Source organism: Neophocaena asiaeorientalis, unplaced genomic scaffold (genome assembly GCF_003031525.2).
Source record: "Neophocaena asiaeorientalis asiaeorientalis breed wild unplaced genomic scaffold, Neophocaena_asiaeorientalis_V1.1 scaffold76, whole genome shotgun sequence".
Classification (NCBI taxonomy): Eukaryota; Metazoa; Chordata; class Mammalia; order Artiodactyla; family Phocoenidae; genus Neophocaena; species Neophocaena asiaeorientalis.
In genome coordinates this window covers 1,112,660-1,136,337 of record NW_020173668.1, presented here as the reverse complement: position 1 = coordinate 1,136,337, position 23,678 = coordinate 1,112,660, and the positions used below count along the sequence as shown (strand labels likewise).

The following is a 23,678-nucleotide window of genomic DNA, read 5'->3' as shown; positions in this document are numbered from 1 at the left end:
TTCTATCCCTGGTCAGGAAACTAGATCCCACGTGACGCAACTAAGAGTTCACACGCCGCAACGAAGATCCCATGTGCCGCAACTAAGACCCGGTGCAGCCAAATAAATAAATATTTCCTTAAAAACATATTTAGAAAATAAATACATAAACAGATGGGCAGATCTGCAGGGAGCAGGACAGAGCCTGAGGGCCACAGCACGGTCCCTGCAAACCAGTGGTCTCCAAAGCTGAGATTTGGGGGCAGGAGGAGAGGGGTACTGACAAAAAGTGTCGTGAGAAGCTGGGATAGAGGAAAGAGTAGGAACTAGGTATGTTCCCTAGAAAAAGAGGAGCAGGGGCTGGGAACAGGACAGAAATGGAGGGACACTGAAGGGGCACTACAAGGAACTTGGATCTGGCATTCAGTGACCTCACAAAAGAGAAAACACTATTTGACCTACTCGCCCTGAACCCAGCTTCTATCTACTCTTCCCGCCCTGATTCTGCCCACAGGGCTGGATTTGATGAGATGAATGAAAAGCAGTGAATGGAAGCCCTTTCCTTTCCCTCCATCCCTGGAGATGCCGCCTGTTGGAGGTGGTACCCTGCTGCCTTGGCCTGGTGGACAGACATTTCGAATACTGAGATCTTTATGTCTTGAAATTTCACCCTTCTTCCTCCAGCTGAGACCACCTGGAGTCTGACCTCTTCTCAAAGAATTACCCTCTTTCTGGCCTCTCTGTCATGTCATTCATGGTCTCTGCCCTCTGTGAAAATGGAATCCGCTGGGCTCCTTCTCCCTTAAATCTTCATTCCATTCCTCAGAAAGTTTTTCTTCTAAATTCCACCCCTTCACGCTGTCAGGTCAATAATTTTCATTCTATCCTTCAAAGAGATGAGGTTTAGCAAGGTTTCCTCAACCCCCTCCCAGAGATAGTCCCTCCGCCTCTTTCTGAAATTCAAGCTGGAGCCCCTGTGGTTGTGTTCCTTTCCTTGCCCCTCCTTCCATCAGTTCTCTCCCAGCCCCCTCCCATCTTTCACTAGGCTCCTGAGCTCAGGAAATGGTGCAAGGGAGCAACCAGGGCTGGGTCTCACACAATGGCTTTATTTAGCCCCAGAATGAGATCACATTGTGTCACATCACTGCTTCCGCTGAGCACAGATAGGAGATTCTGAAATAGGTCTGAGATCAGATGCTTGAGATGGGGGCAGGGGAGGAAAGCAAGAAGGGGCTCTAAGTCACTTTACTTTTCTTCCTGCCTCTGGATCAGATGGTTTTCCCATCGACACAGACCATCAGCGTCTCGTGATTCCTCCTCTGAGTGTGTGAGCTCCACCAATTGCCCTAGTCATCAGTGATTCATTAGACACTCTACCGTGTGCTGAGATGGGAGCATACAATATTTTAACAGAGAGAAATCTCTCTCTCTCTCTCTTTTTTGGGTTGCACCACACGGCATGCGGGATCTTAGATCCCCAACCAGGGATTGAACCCGTGCCCACTGCAGTGGAAGCTCGGAGTCTTAACTGCTGGACCGCCAGGGAAATACTGAGAGAAATCTCTCTTATTCAAAACTCTGAGACCATAATTTCTTCAGGGTGCTTTGAAGTTCATCAGATTTGCTAGCTCTGCCACCTTCATAAGCCACATGACCTTGGGAACTTGCTTATTAAATGTTTTTGAGCTTCAGGATCATCTGTAAAATGGGAATGGTAATACTACCTTGTAAGGATATTGAAAGACTTGATAATGTATGTAATACAACTAACAATGTGCTTGGCACATATTGGGTACTTAGTAAATGCTACTATTATTTTTGTTGTTACTATTATTATTTAGAAGCAGAGAGAAGGCAGAGCATAGAGAAATGGAGAGCTGGAGAGAGGAATGCCCAAGACAGAAGCAGAAATAGGCATTATATGACGGTTAAAGAAGAGAGAGAGAGAATAGATAACCCACAGGCTGACACTAAAACAACTGTGATGGGGACTCATTAACATAAACAACTTCTGATAGAAAAGAGCACATAACAACCAGAGCAAGGAGGAGCCTGATGAACCCTGATGAACCTGCACTCTTCAAAGAGAAGGGATGGGGCTTCCCTGGTGGCGCAGTGGTTGAGAGTCCGCCTGCCGATGCAGGGGACTCGGGTTCGTGCCCCGGTCCAGGAGGATCTCAAAAAAAAAAAAAAAAAAAAAAAAGAGAGAAGGGATGGACCATGGCCTCTGGTAGTTTAGAGCAGAGGTTGGCAAACTATACCCTGTGGGCCAAATCTGTCCTATTTTCTTTTTTAAATGGTTGGAAAAAAATCAAAAGAAGAATACTACTTTGTGACACATAAAAATTATACGAAATTCAATTTTCAGTGCTCATAAATAAAGGGTTTTTTTCTGGGGAACACAGCCATGCTCATTCATTTACATATGGTCTATGGCTGTTTTTGCATTATGACAGCAAAGTTGGTAGTTGCGACAGAGACCATATGGCCCATAAAGCCTAAAATATTTATTATCTGGGTCTCTACAGAAGAAGTTTGCAGACTCTTGATTTAGAGAAGCTGGGTCTCAAAATCTCAGGAAGGAGGAAAAAGAGATCAAAGAGAGACATTAAGGCTCACTGCCCACCAACCAGGTGTCTGCAACCAGCTTGCGGGAGGAGGGACATTGAAGACCCCAGCACACCCATTTCCTAAATAGCACCTGAGCCTACAGGGGGAAGACGCTTAACCCATGAGTGCCTACAGCACCCTGTGGGATCCTCACAACCATTTCTTGAAATAGATATTATCCCTATTTTACATAGGAAGAAACAGGCAGCACAGAGAGGGAAAGTAACTTGCTCAAGGTCACAGGGCTGTAGGAGGTGGAGCTGAGTTTTCAAAGCAGATGCATCCCAGTGTACAGCCTGAGTTCTCTGAAACAAGAAGGCAACCAATGAGAGCAAGTGGCTAGCTTTGAAAGAAAGTTGGCAATATTGCTATTCACTTCCTCATTCCTGCCCCCTCCACCCCAGTCAAAGAAAGGAAGCAGTTTCCAGAAGAAATTAGATGGGGATTCCAAAAAATTAAATTTGTCCTTTCTACTCCCTCTGCATCTTAGAAATCTGAATGAGGTGATGGGGGGGGGGGCAGGCAGGGCCCTGCTTCTGTTTGCTGCCAGCGAACACCGGGGGTAGGAACTGCTGATAGCAACCACACAGCTAGGCACAGGGGACAGTGGGCAAGGCTAGTGGGCCCCTTCGCAGCCTGGGGGGCTCCCTGGGTCTGGCTCTGGGGTCCTAAATTTCCCAAAGGGGGCAATAATGTGGAAGACCCAAAAGAACCAGATAATAAAGAACGGGGAGGAAGGGACAGGCCAGATGGCATGGTCTGCTGGCTTCTCTCCAGGTCTCCTAGCCCTGGGGGAACAGGGTCGTAGAAAACCCTTTGATGGTTCAAAATTTAACCTACCTGCTTCCTCTCCCATAGAAAGTAAACCATTAATCCAACAGTGTCCTGCAAAGAAGACTAAAGCAGGGCTTCAGATGAAGAAGGCCCTGGTAACCACAGTTCCTTCCCACCCCTCCCTGCTCACGAACACACCATTCTACAGCAAGTCATATAGCACCCAAGTCTCTAATTCCTCCTCACCTCACCCTGACCTGGCTACGTCATCGCTCTATTTCTCAGTGTGAGACATATGAGATTTTGCTTGCGTTCAACACTGTATCCTGGAACTCACCCTCCTTCCCTGTCTTTCCTGTCAACTGCCAGAGAGTGGTATCACAATTCCAAAAATCAAAGAAAAGGTAAAGGGTACATAGAGAGGATTCCTTCATTCAGCAAATATTTCTTTAGCACCTACCAGGTGTCAGGCACCAAGACGAGGACCCAGAAGGGTCTATGCACAAACACAGTGGTGAGGCAAGTGTACCACCCCTCTGTGGGACAGGGGCTAGTTCAGGCAAAAGCCATCTGCCCACATCAGCTTTTGGGTTGACTCCTGCTTCCACCTGCTTCCAGGGCCCATAGGGCAGAGTTGTCGATTTTATTGTTAGTACTTAATTCTGGAAGTTCAAAGCTAGAGAGCCAGGCATCCTCAGTCCTCTAATCTAACCACGTCTCCTTATTTTTATTTTTTAAATTTTTACTTATTTGTTTTTTTGGCCACATCACACAGCATGTGGGATCTTAGTTCCCCGACCAGGGATCGAACCCATGCCCCCTGCAGTGGAAGTGCAGACTCTAAACCACTGGGCCGCCAGGGAAGTCCCATCATATCTCCTTAAAAGGCAGCCATCGGGAGGGAGACGCAAGAGGGAAGAGATATGGGAACATATGTATATGTATAGCTGATTCACTTTGTTATAGAGCAGAAACTAACACACCATTGTAAAGCAATTATACTCCAATAAAGATGTAAAAAAAAAAAAAAGTCAGCCATCAAGCATCTCAGACACTCACCCTAAATCACCCCCACCTCTTTGATATATTAGGCTCACAAATCAGTCAGGATTTTTGCTGCTTTGGGCTTCCAAGTGTGAGCATCTTTTCTCTTTTTTAAAAAAAATTTGTTTGCAAACTGAACCTAGGGATCCTATCCTCTTTCTTTCTGCTGGGCCTGTGTGCTTATTCTACCAGAGGCTTGTTGGGACCCAGACTAGCCCATGATGTGTCGGGGCTAGAGAATAAAAGGGGGAAGACCGATCAGTCCACTTCTACCTCCTGTCAGTTTCTTGGCATGCGTTCTGGGTGCCACGCCAGCAGGGTGGGGCAAGAGAGGGGCTGAGGTTCAGAGGGACACACCTGAGAAGACTTTGGCCACTGAGTCCCAAGGAGTTAACCCATCAGATCCCAGGGAACAGCTAAAGGTAGTGGGTGAACTAAGGAGCCCCTAATCTGAATGGATGGGGTAATCTGGAATCTGGAAGCCCCTGGCTCTCAGGTATGAGTTTGTGGCCCTTTAAATCTCACAATTAACCACCAGGGATAAAGGGAATAATGTCAGGGCCTAGAGGAAGGGGACCCAGCGTGAATTAGGATTTAAAGTTTTAAAATTCTAGCTATCCTGTTTGTCCATACCTCCTGTCTTAATGGTGCCAGATAAACTTGAGTCTGAATCCCAGTCCTATAATCTACCTCTTAATCGATGAGTGTTAGTTATTTAACTCCTCTAAACCTCAACTTTAATATGGGGATTATGATATGCTAACCCCATAGGACTGTGAGGATTAAGAATGTATATAAAGGGGGCCTCCCTGGTGGCTCAGTAGTTAAGAATCTGCCTGCCAATGCAGGGGACATGGGCTCGAGCCCTGCTCCGGGAAGATCCCACATGCCATGGAGCAACTAAGCCTGTGCACCACAACTACCGAGCCTGCGCTCTAGAGCCCGCGAGCCACAACTACCGAGCCCACGCACCTACAGCCCGTGCCCCGCAACAAGAGAAGCCGCCACAATGAGAAGCCTGCACACGAAGAGTAGCCCCCGCTTGACACCACTAAAGAAAGCCCTCGCGCAGCAACAAAGACCCAACGCAGCCAAAAAAAAAGGAATGTATATAAGGGAATTCCCTGGCGGTTCAGTGGTTAGGACTCCGTGCTTTCACTGCTGAGGGCCCGGGCTCAATCCCTGGTCAGGGAACTAGTGACACGGCCAAAAACAGAAAAAAAAGTATATATAAAATCTTTGGCATCACTTGTCCCACAAGTAGTGTTAATTAACTGTTGGCCATTATGGTGATTTCCTGTTTGCACACTTGCGCGCACACACACAGAGACACACACACTCTCAATGCACCCTAGTTAAAAATGGGAGTTGAGGGCTTCCCTGGTAGCTCAGTGGTTGAGAATCCGCCTGCCAATGAAGGGGACACGGGTTCAAGCCCTGGTATGGAAAGATCCCATATGCCACGGAGCAACTAAGCCTGTGCGCCACAACTACTAAGCCTGCGCTCTACAGCCCACGTGCCATAACTACTGAACCTGTGTGCCACAACTACTGAAGCCCACAGGCCTAGAGCCCGTGCTCTGCAACGAGAAGCCACCGCAATGAGAAGCCCGCACACCGCAGTGAAGAGTACCCCCGCTCGCAGCAACCAAAGAAAGCCCGCGCACAGCAACGAAGACCCAATGCAGCCCAAAATAAAAATTAATAAAATTTTTTTAAAAAAGGGAGCTGATGGGACTTCCGTGGTGGCGCAGTGGTTAAGAATCTGCCTGCCAATGCAGGGGACACGGGTTCAAGCCTTGGTCTGGGAAGATTCCACATGTCACAGAGCCACTAAGCCCGTGCGCCACAACTACTGAGCCTGCGCTCTAGAGCCTGCGAACCAAAACTACTGAGCCCGTGTGCCACAACTACTGAAGCCCAAGCACCTAGAACCTGTGCTTTGCAACAAGAGAAGCCACTGCAATGAGAAGCCTGCTCACTGTAATGAAGAGTAGCCCCCACTCGCTGCAACTAGAGAAAGCCCACGCGCATCAACGAAGACCCAATGCAGCCAAAAATTAATTAATTAATTATTTTTTTAAAAAGGCAGCTGAATGCAGGAGACTGGTGGAGAATTGTTCTGTCACTTCCTGGGGGTGCTGAGGGGTTCCTGAAGATCTCTGCTTCTGGGAAATGCCCACTGATGTGGTAAGGACTCAGGGAAAGGGAGAGGGAAACTCACCAGACTTGGGAGATATCCCAAAGATGGGAGACCTGTTCTTGCCTTCGGTTGGTGACTGCAGTATAGGAAGAAGTCCCACTTCAGACAGCCCCTCTAAGAATCCAGTCCAGGACTTAATGGGGGTGCCTCTTTCTTGGTCCTTTTAAGGGAATTGCTCATGGTCCAGAAGTTTGCATAGGAGACAGGGGGGACTCATTCCAGTCCAGATCAGCTGCCTCTCCAACTACTGTAGCCCTTCCCTTCCCCGCCCTACTTCAAACACCCTAGACAGTGCTGTGCCCAGACCTTTAACCCCTTGGGTGCCGTTGCTGGTCCCGAGGATTCCTGGGTTCCCCATCTTCAGCATCCCGCAAAGGGCAGCCCCCGGATTCAGGCACACGTAGGAACAGATACAGGAAACCAAGCTGGGGTCACCTTGTGGGAACCTGACATCCCAGGGAACCTTCACCTGCCCTCCAGCTGAGACAGGGTGGAACTGAGGGGAAAAAGAAGACAACTCAGGGAAAGGCCCACAGCTGGAACCCTACTTAACAGCAAGGTCCTACTAAGGTCAGGGAGGTCCTTTGCTCTCTCTCAAATTTGGTTTCAAAATGCTTGTCGTTCCCTTTAAGAGGCAGGTTACAGTAGGGGGAGGAGGACAGACTGTATTTTCTGTGATGAAAGTACAGGGAGGAGCGATGACAAGGGCAGCTACATCAGAGGAGGACCCTCCTTCAGCCAACAGGAACAGGGTGAGCAGGCAGCTTGGCACACACCCGGCTCCCAGCTCCCGGCGTGTTGTGGATACCAGGCACAGGATATCTGACTGGCTCTCCACCCCCTTCCCCGATAACAGCTTCTAAGGGCACTGACTCACCCTCACCGCTTCCCTGGGGCAGAGGATGGAGTGGGCAGATGTTGGACTTCCTGCGGTACTGGGGAGCCTCCTCCCTGATGGGCCTCGTGGTCCAGGGGAAAGGACATGTTGGAATTGGAAGAGCTTGGCTGCCTCTGCCAACTCACAAGTTAAGGGGCCTTGGAGAAGTTCCCTAGTAGCCTCATTTCCTCCTCTGTAAAATGGGGATAGTAAATGAGATATGTACAAATAGTGGAACATAAATGCTGGGCCCATAACTGTTACTCAATAGATATGCTAGCTGCCACTTGCTGTGTCCTTGGATAAACCACTCCACTCTGCCTTTCCTGATCTATTAAATGAGATTAAATTAGGTGATCTACGGTCTAGCCTTGCTCTAAAACTCTCCCTCTGCGTGAGAGGAAGAGGGCAGTTGTTGCCAGATGTGGAAACTGTGTGCCCTTTCCTACCTGGCTGGGCTCCAAACCACATGAGTGACAGTGGTTGCTTCTCACTTCATAAGAATACAGGGGAAACAGCTGCCTGTTTTACTGGTGTAGGGTCCTCAGAAATTCTCTAATTTAACAATCCTGGGATTGTCCAAATGAGGACACAGGCTCCGAGCGGGGGTGGGTGTGTGTGATTTACCTGAGGTCTGCCAGCCAGTGAGTGGCAGAACTGGGGCTGGGGTCCAGCACTGCTGCCTCTGTGGTCAGTGCTGCTTCCACCACCCTGAGCCGCTCTCTCGAGGGATCCAGCTCAGATAACTTCCCACCCTGTCACCAAGCCTCTGCTTTATCCACAGTTTCTTGGGAATCCTTATAGCTGTTTCCAATTAACTTTTGTCAGGTGAAGTCCCAAAGCCTAGTATGTGAAAGGGGTGGTAATCTGGGCCCTGGATCCTCCTGGTACCAGGGCTGGGTGTGGGTGCGCGGGTGCCAGCTAAAAGTTTGGACGACGTGGGAGGGATAGAGGGCTAGTTTCCAGCGGGAGGAGGGGATCTGGAACACGCTGAGAGCTGGGTTGCTATCTGTTCTTTTAGGGAGGAAGCCCTCAGTTTGGGTACTCAATCTCCAGGAAGGATGTAGGGCCAGTGCTTGCTTTCCCTCTCCCTTGCAGACCTGCATGAAATCTGGAGATCAGGGGTCACATGTCCCTAGGGCAGTTTCCATTAGAGTGAAGTACCATCTGCTACTCATCCTCCATTAAGTTACCTCAAGAAGAGGGCTCAATCCTAAAGCAACTACTCCAGCTGAGTCTTGCCATCTATAGATTTGAGAGGCTTATATTCTTCAATGCTACTACTTAAGGGAGGCTCAAATTCCATCCTGACTCCAAGGAATTTGATCTCTCGAGAGATGGAAGTATTTAGTTTTGGCCTTTTTTCAAGGTGCCGGTGACACTGCCTTCACAATGCTTCTCTTGTCATCTGGGTCAGACCTGGGTTCCCCCCTAGTCTCCTCTGTAACAAGGGCCAGGACACAAAATGCTGAGTTCTGCAAGGAGAGGTAAAGACTGCCCCAGCTTTCAGAAAAGGAGTATCTCCCAGAGCTCAGACTGAGGGAGAAATCTCTTATGTTACCTTCCCAAGTTATGAAGTTTATCCTACCCTTTAAACCAGAACACCCCCTCCTATAGGTTAACTCCTCACTGTGTTTTCAGTGAACACTACACAGATGGCAAAGTGTGTTGGTCCAAAGACCAACAGTTCATAGTCCTAGAGGAAGACGATACATTATCAAACTAGCTCCCTCTTCCTTCCCTATGCTTGCTCTCAACCCCAAGCTTCTGACCCACTGTCTTTCTCCCCATTCTCTTGAGCAAGTCCCAGGTCTCCACCAGGAACACAATGAACCAAAGCAAATATATCCTTCTTGCCCTCTGACCTGGCCAGTCCTGGGGTGTCCGAGCCGTAGGCCCTGAAAGAGGGCTGTGAGCTGGTGGAGGGCTACTCATTTGGAGCCTCCTGTTGTCTCCAGTCCTTTTCATCCTTCTTGGGGCCCAGAGGCTCCGAAGGCGGGTGAAGGAAAGGTTAAACTGGCTGGGCAGCACTCTCCCCCCGCCCCCCCACCAGAATCTAAGCTGGGAAACTTGGTGACAGGAACAAAGCGGGTGTTTGTTGGGTTTCTCTCCTGCCTGGGAGGCTGTTCTCGGACCACGGCATTCCTGGGTTGGACAGAGTCAGCTCAGCGTGGCTTCTCCCCACTGCTGTCGCCGCAATACCCACTGCCTTTCCAGAGGCCGTGCTTAGGTAACAACTCAGGGGATACAGGCGCTTCTGCCTGGCCTGAGCTCGAAGCAGAGGCATTAAAAATAAGTTCAAGATGGGACTTCCCTGGCAGTCCAGTAGTTAAGACTCCACGCTTCCACTGAAGGGGACACAGGTTCAATCCCTGGTCGGGGAACCGGGATCCTGCATACCCCACAATGTGGCCAAAATAATAATAAGTTCAAGCTCAAGAAAAGCTAGCTCTTAAACGGAGGAAGGGCTAGAATCAGGCGTAAGAGATAGTTTCTCAAGAACAGTCAGTGAATAAATCACCCCTAGAAGGTATCCCGGGGCATGAGAACAACTGCAGAACACTTTTCCCCATTCTCTCCTCTACTGTGGAGAGGGGCTCACAGGCAAGGAAGGTTTAGGGGAATATATGGTGACTGATGAGAACAGAGAGAAATAAGGGATGGAAGCAAAGGTGTTCAGAAGGGAGGGTGCAGGGGGTGGGATATCTCTGTGGGAACAGGACCTACAATCCCTAGAGCAAGGAGGCAGGAATTCAGCTCACTTGCCCAGGAGCCTGGGAAGTCAGGGCCTGAGTAGCAACAGCAACCTGAGCTCATCCAGGTTATGGGAAAACAGACAAGGCAGGGTGGCATTTGTTTTTATTAGAAAACCCCATTTGGTAAGAGCTTCCCTAAGCCAGCACAGAGACTGGGTAGCCTCCAAGAGTCCCATAGCTTTCATCTTATCTTCCACCCTCTTCTGAGAGGGGAGGGCGGGGGACGGGGTGGTGTCAGGCAGTCTCCGAAGTGCCCCCTCCTGGACCCCTGAGAGAGTTCACATCACCAGCAATGTACCCTGCGGCACCTCGGTGGTGCACCACAGGGCCCCTAGGCTCAAGGAGGTTGCCAAAGGCTTTCCTGTTTGTATGGCTTCACGATGGAACCAAGGAGGCTCTCAAAGACTCCAAGGTCTGGTCCTTCGCTCTGGTTGAGAGCAGGGCAGGATCAAGGAGGTGGCCAAGGGCTAAGGGAGAAGAGATTGCATTTGAGATACCCTTTGGAGTCTGGAAAGCACCTGTATTCCTTGGGAAGGGAGGACTGGAAGCCCCACTCAGTTCTTCTTGGTTTTGGGGGTGTCATATTTCCTCTTGCTGGAATACCACAACAGCAGGGGGATGCCGATGGAAGGGAGAGTCATGACCCCGAAGGCTGCCCAGTCCAGCTGTGGAAGACAAAGGCCTTGCTTAGAAGTCTGGATTAGGACACAGGAGGGGACCAGGAAGGAAGGGGTCCAATGAGAAAGGGAGCAGTCCAGCCCAAATTTTAAGCAGAACCTTCGCAGGAAGGTTCCTCTCTGGCTACTCTAGACACAGAATGGCTCGCTAAAGACTAATCTATATCTTTTGAGCTATGAAACCAAAGGTCTCACCTGACCCAACCCAATCTGGAAGAGAAGCTTCTCTCTTCCAAACAATCTTTGAGGAGGGAGATGCCCAGGTCTTGCCCTAACAGTCAAGCCTCCTGCGACCTAACCCCTGCCCCCACCTCCAGCTCTCTCTTCCATTCCTCTGTCTCATATTCTGCCTCTCTGGCCTCACTAAACTACCTGCCATTCCTGGATTGCACCATGCTTTTTCTCACTTCTGAGCTACTCCCTCTTCCTAGGGTGCCTCCCCTTCCTTACCTCCTCTTTAATAAGTTAAACCTCCCTCCTTCAGAAAATCCTCCCCGACTCTCAAAGACCAGGTTAGGTGTTCCTGTTGCATCTCCTCCAGAGCCTTGTATATGATCTCTACCACAGCACTCTTCCCCCACTGACTTGCGCTGAAGCCTCTATGAGCCCATAAGATCTTTAATGGAAGGGACTGTGTCTCGCGTTGTTTTCTCAAAGCAAAGCACAGAATTAAGCATGTAATTAGGAACCTCATAATTATTCCCTGAATGAATGAATAAATGAATCTCCTCATTCAGTACTTTAGGCAAATCTTCAAAGAATTCTCCCCTAGACTAGACTACACCAAAGTTCCCATTTAACCTTCCCGATGCTCTGCGACTCTTTTAATCTAAGCAGATATACTTTTAATCCTCGAATTAGACCCAGGACTCCAAGATGGAGCTCTACTCAAGGCTGAGCAGAGAACAAGGGCAGCTTTTTTTGGTTCTGGCAATTGTGATCCCATTGCCAAAAATCTCTAACCGTGGTTAAATCAGGATATTTGATGGCTGTGTGTATCAGACATCAAAACACAGATATGACAAGAACCAACCAACTAAACATATCTTCTAAGGAAGCCACACGGTCCCAGAACTAAAAGCGTGTTCTACTCCCAGGGGAATGCCAAGAAGACTGTAAAGCTTACAAAATGGGGGGAGAATCTCCTATCAAACTCCCTCTGAGCCAGGATTCCTCCCTGTCCGGGTGCACTGGTAAAGCCAATCTGAAAAGCAGAAAAGAAGGGCATTAAGGCAAGTCTCCAGCTCTTTCTCATCTGGGAAAGGGCAGTTCCAACCAACCCAGTTCTAAGCAATAGATTCTTAGCTCCCAAAGGCCCAAGAAAGCAACAAGATGAGGAAAAGTTTTTGAACTAGAGAGAGTTGGATTCTTAGTGCGTTGTAAAGATGAGTAAATTAGGAGCCAGGAGACACATGATGAGCATTTACTAAAAAAAGGTAGGACAGGTATGCAGCTGAAATTAAAGCCAAATCCTTCTATCTTAGCCTCAGACTCTGGAAAGCGTTGCTCACCACCACTGGCCCCTCTGCCCATGGCAATCATTTCCCCATTCCTCAAGTGGAAACACTCTTCTGTACCTCACAAGTTGACATGAGGCTCAAGCGAACTAATGAGAAGGATTCTGGAAAGTAAAAAGCCCTACCCAAATGTACATTACTAGTGGAGGGGCTGAGTCTGCCCCACATTCCTTTGTCTTGGAGAGGAGGCCAAGAGTTTGAAGCGCATTGCAAACAACTTTGTTCTAAAGTGGCTGCTGAGCCTTTAATTTTATGTCTTTTAACCCATCAAGGACCAGGTGGAGCCAGAGTCTTAGAGGTGGTTCTAAAAGCACACATGATAGGAGATATGAAAACATAACCAAGATTATAAGAACATGGTTCCACATGGTTTATAAAAAAAAGGTAACTCAGAGAGTGCACTGAATGTTTGAGACTCCTGGATTTCTTTTAGCTCCGTGGTTGACTCTGTTAAGTCCCTTCCTTTACTGTGCACTCGCTAAGTAGCCTAAAGCCCATCTGTACTTATAAATTCACGACCCAAGCTTTTTGAGGGCTAGGACAGTGTCTTAATCTGCTTGGTATTTCCTAGAGTCTAGCACCTTGCAGGGGGCTCAATAAATGTCTGCTGACCTTTACATCAATCAGTCAAGAGACTGGTTATCGCTGGGTTTCTATTCTATATGGAAAACAGAAAGAAATCTAAGACAAAGTCCCTTGCTTCAAGGAGTTTATAATTAAACTGGGAGATGGGAGTGAGGGAAAGACCTAGATACAGGAAAGAAAACTAATAAAGATGGTCAATAATTAAATGTTCAAGTGGCATAGACTATAAGAGCTCTAGAAGTTTAGATGCAGTCAGTGACTGTTTAGTGAAAGAATGAGTAGGAAAGAGCGATATGAATTGTAAAAGCAGAAGACAGAATCAAGGAGATGCAGCTCAGAGCTAGGTCTTGAGGAGGCTTTGGATAATGAAGCGGAGGAGAGAGAGTACAGAGAGTACTTCAAGCAGAGACCAAAGGCAAAGTGGAAAGAAGGAGCGCTGAGAGCGGGGGAGGTGCCACAGGAAGGAGCTTGGTCTAATTAGGACAGAGGGTCTTCGAGGGCAGAGAGAGGAAGGGAGAGGCAGAACACAGTGAGAATGCTGGAGGGTACGGCGAGAAGAGGCAGGAAACTCAGCCTTGCTGCAAGAAGCAGGGGCATTCTAAGCAAGGGAAAGATACAGACACAGCGGAGACCAGGAATCATCTGATGGCAGCACAGAAGACAGATGGGAAAGACAATGATGGCAATAAACTGGGCAGCACATGACACTGTACAGATTAAAAGTGAAGCGGAAGGGAATGCTACAGTACTCCCCTCCCATTCATTTCAATTGCTTGATTCTGAGACTTTATAATTTTTGAAACATACTTCCTTCCTATGATGATATCTCAAGTTTTTGGTCCTTATCTTCCTCAGAATTTAGCACCTGCTCTGGAGATTTTCTGCAAGAGTTTTCAAAGGAAGGCAGAGCTGAGCCCCATCCAACTAAGGGTTTGGGTAACTCACCACAACGGGCCCATCCTCCTGGGCCAGATAAGTAATAGTTGCTGAGGTGAAGTTGAAATAACCAGCCTTGAGAGGGCGCAGGACCACGGTGTGGGAAACGTTGCTAGCACTGACCCAAGAGTTAAGGAGGGAAAAAGATGAAGCTACAGTTGTAACAAACTTTCAACTTAGGGACTAAACACACCATTCACAAAAAGAGTTGCCAGCACATGTAATGATTTCACATCTGCAATATACTGCGAAAATAATAAACAGGCTTTTTTTCTAAGCCTGAAGTATGTGGTATAATACGATGTCTTTCTAGCCAAGTCTGAAGGGATCTATGACATACTCAGTATTGAGGTGTTTAAATTAAACTTTTAAAGCAATATAGGTTATGGATGAAAAATTAGTCACTTAAGGTCACAGAAAACCTTTTGCTGCCTAAAACTGCAGGAAGTTCTTGAAAATATAAAACAAAACCCCCCAAAACCCAAAGAGAACACTTACCCTTGCCAGAAAATCTAAATATACTTTAAATCACAGGGAAAACAAATAATCTAATTCAAAACACTCAGGAGGGCTTCCCTTTACCAAAAAAAAAAAAAAAAAAAAAACACTCAGGAAATAACCAGTAGATCCGAATAAGGGATTTATTGAAAAAGAGTCTTTAAAAGGTCACCCAGGGGATTTCCCTGGTGGTCCAGCGGTAAAGAATCCACCTTACGATGCAGGGGACGCGAGTTCAATCCCTGGTCAGGGAACTAAGATCCCACGTGCCACAACTACTGAACTCGTGCGCCTCAACTAGAGCCCACATGCCACTAACTACAGAGCTCAAGTGCCCTGGAGCCTGTGCGCTACAGCTAGAGAAGAGAAAACCCACACGCCACAACTAGAGAGAAGTCTACGCACCACAACGAAGATCCCTTGTGCCGCAACTAAGACCCAATGCAGCCAAAAAAAAAAAAAAAGAGCCACCCAGGTCCTCCACCTAGCATCCCACTAAATTTCTTTTTTTTTAAATAAATTTATTTTATTTTTGGCTGCGTTGGGTCTTTGTTGCTGTCCACGGCTTTCTCTACTTGCGGCGAACGGGGGCTACTCTTCCTTGCGTTGCATGGGCTTCTAACTGTGGTGGCTTCTCTTGTTGCGGAGCACAGGCTCTAGGCGTACGGGCTTCAGTAGCTGTGGCTTGCGGGCTCTAGAGCACAAGCTCAGTAGTTGCGGCGCATGGGCTTAGCTGCTCCACGGCATGTGGGAATCTTCCCAGACCAGGGCTCGAACCCATGTCTCCTGCCTTGGCAGGCGGATTCTTAACCACTAGCGCCACCAGGGAAGCCCCCCCACTGAATTTCTTTTAAAAGCACCTTAAACATCCTCGCCCAGCCACAAACATCTGCCTACATTCTCCCGATACAGAATGTTTTAGAACTTTATGACCTGAACTTCAGGAACCTCCTTCCTCAGGCCCACCCTAAATCATGCTCACACAATTCTCACCAGTCTCTCTTGCCCCATCTTATCCAGAGTGGCGACAAGAAGGACCCTGCTGATTTGCTTCAACATTACCGCCCTCCCACCCACCACCACCAGCCTTCATCACCCAGCGTCAAGAGGATATGGAGCAATTCGGTCCCATTTGACGTTGAGCATTCCAGAGACAATGCCAAAGTCTTCTGGAGGGAAGGAATCATCAGATAATTCCACATCTAATGCAGCACTAGAAAAGGGAGGAAACGAAGAAAGGTTAGCAATGGGTATAAAATTAAAGGAATCAGCAATCAAATCTGCCTGCCTGTCCTCAAAAATCAGAACTTTAAAAGACAGATGTGAGTCACAGTTATTTGGGTTTGTTGCACTGAAGAATCCCAGCCAAGGCCTGGATTCTGGGCACCAAAATACTCAAATATCTAGGAAAGAATGGGCCTGAATCCGTTTTTGCCCCAATTTCTTCTCACGTGTGTGTGTGTGTGTGTGTGTGTGTGTGTAAGGAGGGGAAGAGGAGCAAGATGCATGTGGAAAAGAACATTAAAGGGAATAAAGTGAAAAAAAGACAACAAAAATGCTAATGAAAGAAAGGAAGCTGAAACTAAACCCCTGAGGTAACGAAGGATCATACATTTTCTGCCTTCTCATCTTCCTCTCCCTGTTTCACCACAATTTTTGCTTCTTCCCCACTCTGAAACTCTTCCAGCTCAAAAAGTGGAAGATGGTTTCCTGTAGCTTAGGTAAGAATGTCCTCCTCTTCCAGAAGTAGATCCAGCAGTATATTCATTCACTCATGATATCTGTTGCTAGAAATCTCCCAAAGATAAATCACTGTTGGTCCCTGTTCCCAGCTGGGAAATCTAAGAAACCTGAAAAGGGCCCAACCTATAGCTCCAGGGCCTCCTTACCTTGAGCCAACATTGTAGATGTTGTACTGTAAGGTCAGGTCTCGCCCCTCCACGGCATATCTGTTCAGCAGTGATTTGGAGGCCAAAAGCCTGGCTCCTTCCTCTGCTTGAGTGACAGCAAATAGAGCCAATGCCAGGAATGCCAGCAGCCTCATCTTTGGAGAAAAAAGCAAAGTGAGCAGTCAACCCAAGCCTGTAAAACCAGCAAGAGCTTCCTGACAGCCCTTTCTTACAAAGTCTATCAAAACTCTTTTGAGCTTATCAAAGCAGCAGCCCCTTCTACAGAGCAGTCTCTAAGCCACCAGCGCCCAGGGTGCTCCCCAACTGGTGCGATCTTCTGAGAGGACTGCATGTGGCCAGACTCCTTAGGCCGCCGGATTTCGGCCGATCTCGGACCTGCAACAGCCTCTAGCTTTCCTTCACGCAGGAGTCCCCCACGGCTGCTGCCTTCCCGCTGCTCCTCCTTCTCCACCAGCTTCCCTGTGATCCCACGCCGCGCTCGCAGGGTCCTCCCCCACGCCCCTGTATCCCATCCTCCATCCTTCCCCCGGGATCCTATTCGTCCTGGCCCTCCACATCCCTTTCTGGGGCCCTCCGAGAGCTCTGCCCCTCCCCTCCTCTTGCCAAGACTACACGTCCTCCCGCCGGCATGCCCTCTCTCCTCCCCGCCCTCCCCGAGCTAACACTCAGCCGCTGAATGTTGTGCAGACGTGAGACTCCCAGGCTCCCGCTGGCACCCCCAGTGCCTCGGAACTCACCGCGCGCACCCTCGAAGCCTTTTGGGCGGGGGGAGCCAGCAAAACCGGAAGAGAGCGTCAGCATCGGAAAGACCGGAAGTAAGCTCTGGCCGGAAACTTTGGTGATCTGCCCGATGCCTTCTGGGAGTTGTAGTTCATAGACAAGCCCCACCTTTCCCTTTGTAGTACCCGCCCGCCTCTGGGATGCGACAGCTCCTGGAGCAGGCTTGTGTGTGTATCCTCCACGCTCTTCTTTCTTTCTTTCCTGTTCTTTCTTTCACGCTTTTATTATTCTGCAGTCTAGAGTGACTTTTCAAGCTGGCTTGCCGTTGCTGTAGATGACCAGCACCTGATTAAGTGCTCTGCAGAACTGGCAGACCCAGAGATTAGAGTCATCTATCTAAAGTGTACTGTCGAACTAGGAATTAGAGAAAAGCTATTTCTCTCGAGGCTACTCTTCGTATTCCCAGGCGAGAAATTTAGTCATCCCCTATATCCAATAAGTCACCAAGCCCTGAACTTTCTTTAGAAGCCCTTTAAGGCCCCGCAAAAGTAGATCCTTTCTTCTCCATTCCCACTGTAACCGCTTTAGTTCATACACGTTGCGGTTGCTGTTTTTCATTGCGATGGTCTCGCTTTCTTGGGCCTTTCCCGGCGCATTTCAGTCAGCTACCAGAAAAACTTCCCTAAACAGCATTTTGAACAGTAGACTCTGTTCAGAGGATGGACTGTGAAGTTAGGCAGTCATGAATTCAAATCTCCCTTCGATCACTTGCTGTTTAGGTAACCTTAAGGCAAGTGTTACTTCTTATATATATATATATATATATATATACACACACACACACACACATTTATTTATTTATTTATTTGACTGCGCTGGGTCTTAGATGCAGCAGGTGGGATCTTCATTTCGGCCTGAGGGATCTAGTTCCCTGACAGGGATGGAACCCGGGCCCCCTGCGTTGGGAGTGCAGAGTCTTAACCACTGGACCACAAGGGAAGTCCAAGTGTTACTTCTATACACTTTGGTTTCCAAATCTGTGAAGTGAGATAATTATAGTACTCTCAAAATGCCGGATGATCAAATAGGATAATGTATGTAAAACTCTTACATATTGTCTGGCACATTTGTGTGATCAATAAATGCTAACTATCAATATTGCTATTATCCTATCTCTGCATTGTAGCATTCCATCATTCAGTATGCACTTATTGGGCACCTAATTTGTGCCTAGTACTGTTCTAGGTACTGAGGATACAGTGATGAACAGGACAGATAAGGTTTCTACTTTCTGGGGGCTTAACATTCTTGTGGACTAATACACATCACCTGTATATGTTTTAGTATCTCCCCCCATTCACCACCTCCCAGGTTAGAGCTCTTTGAGGACAGGTGGTCTGTTTTCTGTTGCTTAGTGTCATGCCTGAGCACACAGGACATACTCCAGGAATGAATCATAACAAATTCTCTACACACAACCTTCAGTCTGCTTCTACTTCCTTTGTGTGTGGCTTCCTTCAAATGCCCTGTTGCCTCTCCTATCCAAATCCAAGCCCTCCTTCAGGGCTCCGCTCTAGTCTCATCCCCGCTGGGAAGCCTTCCTTGGCTTTGCTAGACTGCATTGCTCTTTTACAGCACCACAGATTAGGAATTTTTTTTTTCTGATTGTTTCTGATCTGGAAACTCTACTTTCATGATTAGATGCTATTTCTCTAGTATATACTTATCCAAAGTTCCTGCAGCGATGCTGAACACACAGAGGTGCTCAAGAAACACCTGCTGATTGGAAGAATTTTCATCATCTCTGTTTACAGTCTCCCTAATGGAATCTATTCTGACTAGAGGAGAGATTTTGAGAGTCAACTGCTGGGAATTCCCTGGTGGTCCAGTGGTTAGGACTCCACGTTTCCACTGCCAGAGAGAGAGAGAGAGAGAGAGAGAGTCAATTGCTAAGGGAAATGTTTCTGTTGAAAGACTTCCAAAAGAATACAACTTCTTCCTGCCATCCTCAAGAGGACCCCAAACCAAGAGATTGAGTAGAACTTTGTTAGATGTGCAGAGAACTGTGTGCCAGGAACAGAGACATGCAGAGCTAGGGTGCTTACTGTACCCCCAGGATGGTGTCAATGGTTTTAGGCCCTGTTTCCTGGTGTTTAGGACAGAGCCCAAGCTGCCCACTGACCTCTCTTTTGGGATCTGCAACAAGAGGGCCACCAAGAGAGTGTGTGACCAAGCTGAGAAGGAAGTGGCAAGCTGTTTTCTTGCAAGAAAGGCAAGTACCCAGAAATAGGGCCTTGCTGACAAATCTAGGGGCCTCAGATGGGCCTACGTTAGCTAGAAGTGGTAATGGAGTGAGTGTGAACCATGCCAGTTTTCAGGAAACATCCAGAATCAAAGCTGTTACAGTAACTTTGCAACAATAATTTTTTCTCTTTTACATTCATTTTTTTTACTGTGGTAAATATACATAACATGAAATTTACTATTTTAACCATTTAAAATGTACATTCACATTGCTGTGCAGCCATCACTACCATCCATCGCCAGAACTTTTCATCTTCCCAAACTGAAACTGCACACCCATTAAACACTAACTCCCCTTCCTCCTGTCCCTAGCCCCTGGCAATTACCATTCTACTTTCTGTCTCTGTGAATTTGACTACTCTATATACCCCATGTAAGTGGAATCATACAAAAAATCATTTTTAATTTATATAAATAATACATGCTTATATTCTCATTGTTAAAAAAATCAAACAATACTGAAATAGTATAAATGTCAGGATGCAAACTTAGATGTCCAAGAAATGTTAACTTCCTTACTTTTCTACAATCAAACCCAATTTCTGCTTCCAGCCCCTTTTCCATCAGGTAGTAAGGACTTAAATCCCTGTTAATGTAGGGACTACCCAGCCATTTTCCTCCAATGGTGCCTCTAGTTTTCTAGAGGGCTCCCGATGTGCCAGAGGCATTGGGGGGGAGGGGATCAGGGACTTCCGGTGCTTGGTCATCAATACTTTTCCTCTCTGGTGTCCACTGAGACATCTGGATCCTGTCTGCTCTTGGGCTGTGAGTTCACACAGAGTGCAGGTGCATCCCCCTCAGCCTTATCCCAGGCCTTCCCAGACACAGTGTTCCTCTCTCTCCCTCTTCCTTTCCCTCCCTCTACTTCCCATGCCTCTCTGGAGCCATAGGGAACTCAGTTGGGCTCTCTCAAGCCCTTCACCTCTTCCTTGCTATTCAGTCACTTCTCGGTTCCACAAACCAGGCTGGGACCTGGGATGAGCAGAAATCCTGAAAGGTGTCCCAGACCTCCTACCTGGGCACAATGTGCGTTTTTTGGAGCAGGCACAAGACTCCTCTTGCTCTTGGATTCACCAACCCATTTGGGTTTTTCCTTTGCCACCCCCTCCAAATCCCAACTATGTCAAGTCGGAGCCAGCGGAGCCTCAGAGCTCTTCTGAGGGATTTATCCACAGACAACTAAGATCCCCTCTCTCCTGTTCTCTCCTCTTTCTTTTCTTTCTCCCCAGTTTGGTTGAACTCTATCTAGATGAAATCAGTTGGCTGAGGGGATAGAAGTGATGGAAAACCGGCTCTAATGTCTCTAGTATTCCTTCAACAAAAATTTACTGATCATTCTCCAAAGTGCCAGGCAATGTTCTGGGCCGTAGGGCAAGAGCAGTGGACAAAACAGACAAAATCTCTGCCTGTCTCTCAGAACAGACAGAATGCCATGCCTTTCTTTCTAATGAGGCACTGTCCCATAGAACTTTCGGTGAAACTGGAAATGTTCTATAATAGCTCCACTGTCCAATATGTTAGCCACCAGCCACATGTGGTTATTGAGCACTTGAAATGTGACTGGTCAGACTTGAAGAACTAAAATTTTTAGCTTTATTTCATTTTAACTAATTTCAAGTTAAGTTTGAATAGCCGCACGGGGTTAGTGGATTGGATAGCACAGCTCTTATATATCCTGACACCTCTCTGGCCTTTGGCTTTGAATTCCAAAAGGCCAGGGTTTTGATACTCAGCAAACCTTTTCTCTGCTTTCTTCTGAAACAACACTTCTCCCCATCACTGGGAGAACTCATGGTCTGAGGTACAGCATATTGGACAGCTCCCAGCGAGTCCCCAGGAAATGGCCAGATCTTGACTGATTCCACTGACTGCCTGAACCCAGGGAAGACACCTTCCCTGTGGTAGATGCTTCTGGGTGTACAAAGCACACCCAGTCTTTGTGCTTCCTGCCCTCCCCCTCACTCCCAGTCTTCCAACTCATTAAGGGGGAAGGAAGCTGCACCTCCTTTGGAGGGCTAAAGAGAGCCAATAGGAGAGTGTGGTACGAAGGACTCCTGTGTCTGCCTTAGCCCTTTCACCTTTTTGTCCTGCCAACCACACCCTCATCTCTAGGAATGAGGAGCTATTTTAGCATAAGAGCTCATCATCCCTGTGCTCTGAGAGACGGTCTCTATGAGCAAGAGAGTGGCTTGTTGGATGGTTGGTTGGTTTGCAGATGCCACACTCTGAAGAAGACATGGCTTGATTCACTGTGAGGCCCCCAGGAAGCAGTCAGAAATAGCAATCCCCCCATGTTACCACAGAAAGAAGCAATGGAAAGAAGTAGGGCCTGGGACTTCCCTTGTGGAGCAGTGGTTAAGAATTCACCTGCCAGTGCAGGGGACACGGGTTCGATCCCTGGTCCAGGAAGATCCCACATGCCGCGGAGCGGCTGCGCCCGTAAGCCATGGCCGCTAAGCCTGCGCGTCCGGAGCCTGTGCTCCGCAACGGGAGAGGCCACAGCAGTGAGAAGCCCACGTACCGCAAAAAAAAAAAAAATCTAGGATCCTATCAATGATCATACATTGCAGCATTGCCTTTGATGAGTGCCACCAATTCAACGAAATGAGTTTCTCCCAGAGAGAGTGTGGAGAGAAAAAAAAAATGCGTGGAGGATATAGCCTTGGTTACTACCTCCCCAGACTGAGAGGACGGGAGGAGAAAGGGAAGAGAAGGCTCAGACAGAGCTCAGTCTCTTGAAACAGACACTGAAGTGTCCCTTCTAAGTCTTTGGATCCCTTGAATATCTCAGACAGACCTGGCTACCCAAAGTTGGTTATGGACCTTTGTCTGCTTCATGCCAAATTTCTCTCCAGCACATGTGGATTCTGGAATCTGTATCTGCCATGTCTAGGTGCCCTTTGGGGTTTTGTCCCATTTTTTAGAATTTGGTCACAGTGTCTCTTTTTAAGACCAGTCTTCTTATTCTGATCACTGGTGGGGGCCAGGGGAGGGAGATGACCAGATCCAACCTCCTCTTGCTGAAAAGTGAAGGAGAAGGAGTTACTCCTTCCAGAAAAAAATGCCCACAGTAATAGTAGTCACAGCTTACATCTACTGAGTACTTACTACATGCCACTTGTAAGAATTTATATCTCATTTAAACCTCATTAGAACCCGGTAAGCTCAATACTATTATTGTCCCCATTTTTCAGATGAAGAAACAGAGACATGAGCAAGTTAAGTAACTCTCCCAGGATCACATAAGTGGGAAGCAGAGATGCTAGAGTTTGAGCTCAGTTTGTCTGACTCAAGATCTCACACACAGAACTGTCTCCCAGTTAGCTACCCCATTTTTATGAGTCCTCCAAGGTATCCTTTCAACAGTCACATGCTGTTAAACACACATGATATGTGAACTTATTTGCTTGTTTACACACAATAAACTGTACATATTTAAAGTGTACAATTTGATGTTTTGACATATATTTATACTCATGAAACCATCACCCACAATCAAGATAACAAACATATCCATCACCCCCAAATATGAACAACCAGGATTTCTAGAATAGATAAACTGGAGGGTTATTACTTGACTTCTAAAATGAGTCTTTATTTAACCAAAGTATTTGCATTAGGATCCTTTTAAAATAATGAGCTCTCTTCTAACACATTCAGAATACACCTGCATATCCCTTGCTGACACTGATTTGTAACTTCTCTTTGGTAATTTTTTTAAAAATAAATTTATTTATTTATTTTTGGCTGTGTTGGGTCTTCGTTGCTGTGCATGGGCTTTCTCTAGTTGTGGCGAGTGGGGGCTACTCTTCGTCGTGGTGCCCGGGCTTCTCATTGTGGTGGCTTCTCTTGTTGTGGAGCACGGGCTCTAGGCATGCGGGCTTCAGTAGTTGTGGCACGTGGGCTTCAGTAGTTGTGGCACATGGGCTCAGTAGTTGTGGCTCACGGGCTCTAGAGCACAGGCTCAGTAGTTGCGCACGGGCTTAGTTGCTCCGCGGCATATGGGATCTTCCCAGACCAGGGCTCCGAACCCGTGTCCCCTGCATTGGCAGGCGGATTCTTAACCACTGCGCCACCAGGGAAGCCTGAGAAAGAGTCTTGATGTAACTCATGAGGGAGGCTTCAAGGCCTAATCTTCCAGGTTTCAACTCCAGGTTTGTCTCATTTCCTTCTTCGTAACCCTTAGCTCTGTACGGCAAAGCTTTTGAGCTTGTAGCAAACAAAAAGAACAAAAACTGCCCAGAGGGAACTTCGAAGTCATTTTTAAGATCGTGATCGTTCCCAGCAA

The 23,678-nt window shown here is 47.6% G+C and overlaps 2 protein-coding genes across 4 annotated transcripts in view; both read right to left on the bottom strand.

Annotated features, from left to right (window-relative positions):
• Positions 1-6,859, bottom strand: part of ARHGEF2 (Rho/Rac guanine nucleotide exchange factor 2) — a 50,621-nt gene extending 43,762 nt beyond the window's left edge. The window contains exon 1 of the mRNA XM_024748314.1: positions 6,632-6,859. The gene's annotated coding sequence lies outside the window, so the exon portion shown is untranslated. The remainder of the gene's footprint in view (positions 1-6,631) is intronic.
• A 3,469-nt stretch (positions 6,860-10,328) lies between these two features.
• Positions 10,329-17,170, bottom strand: SSR2 (signal sequence receptor subunit 2). 3 transcript variants are annotated; one of them, XM_024748318.1, is made up of 6 exons: positions 17,104-17,170; positions 16,346-16,500; positions 15,553-15,669; positions 13,968-14,076; positions 12,047-12,124; positions 10,329-10,908 (listed from the first exon to the last, which is right to left on the bottom strand). In XM_024748318.1, exons 2-6 carry the CDS (start codon positions 16,498-16,500, stop codon positions 10,798-10,800), a joined length of 570 nt encoding a protein of 189 aa, XP_024604086.1. In that variant the 5' UTR covers positions 17,104-17,170; the 3' UTR covers positions 10,329-10,797. The 3 variants fall into 3 exon arrangements, with proteins under 3 accessions (XP_024604086.1, XP_024604088.1, XP_024604087.1); XM_024748320.1 differs by having other exon boundaries at positions 15,571-15,669; XM_024748319.1 differs by having other exon boundaries at positions 17,030-17,150.
• Positions 17,171-23,678: the final 6,508 nt, after the last annotated feature.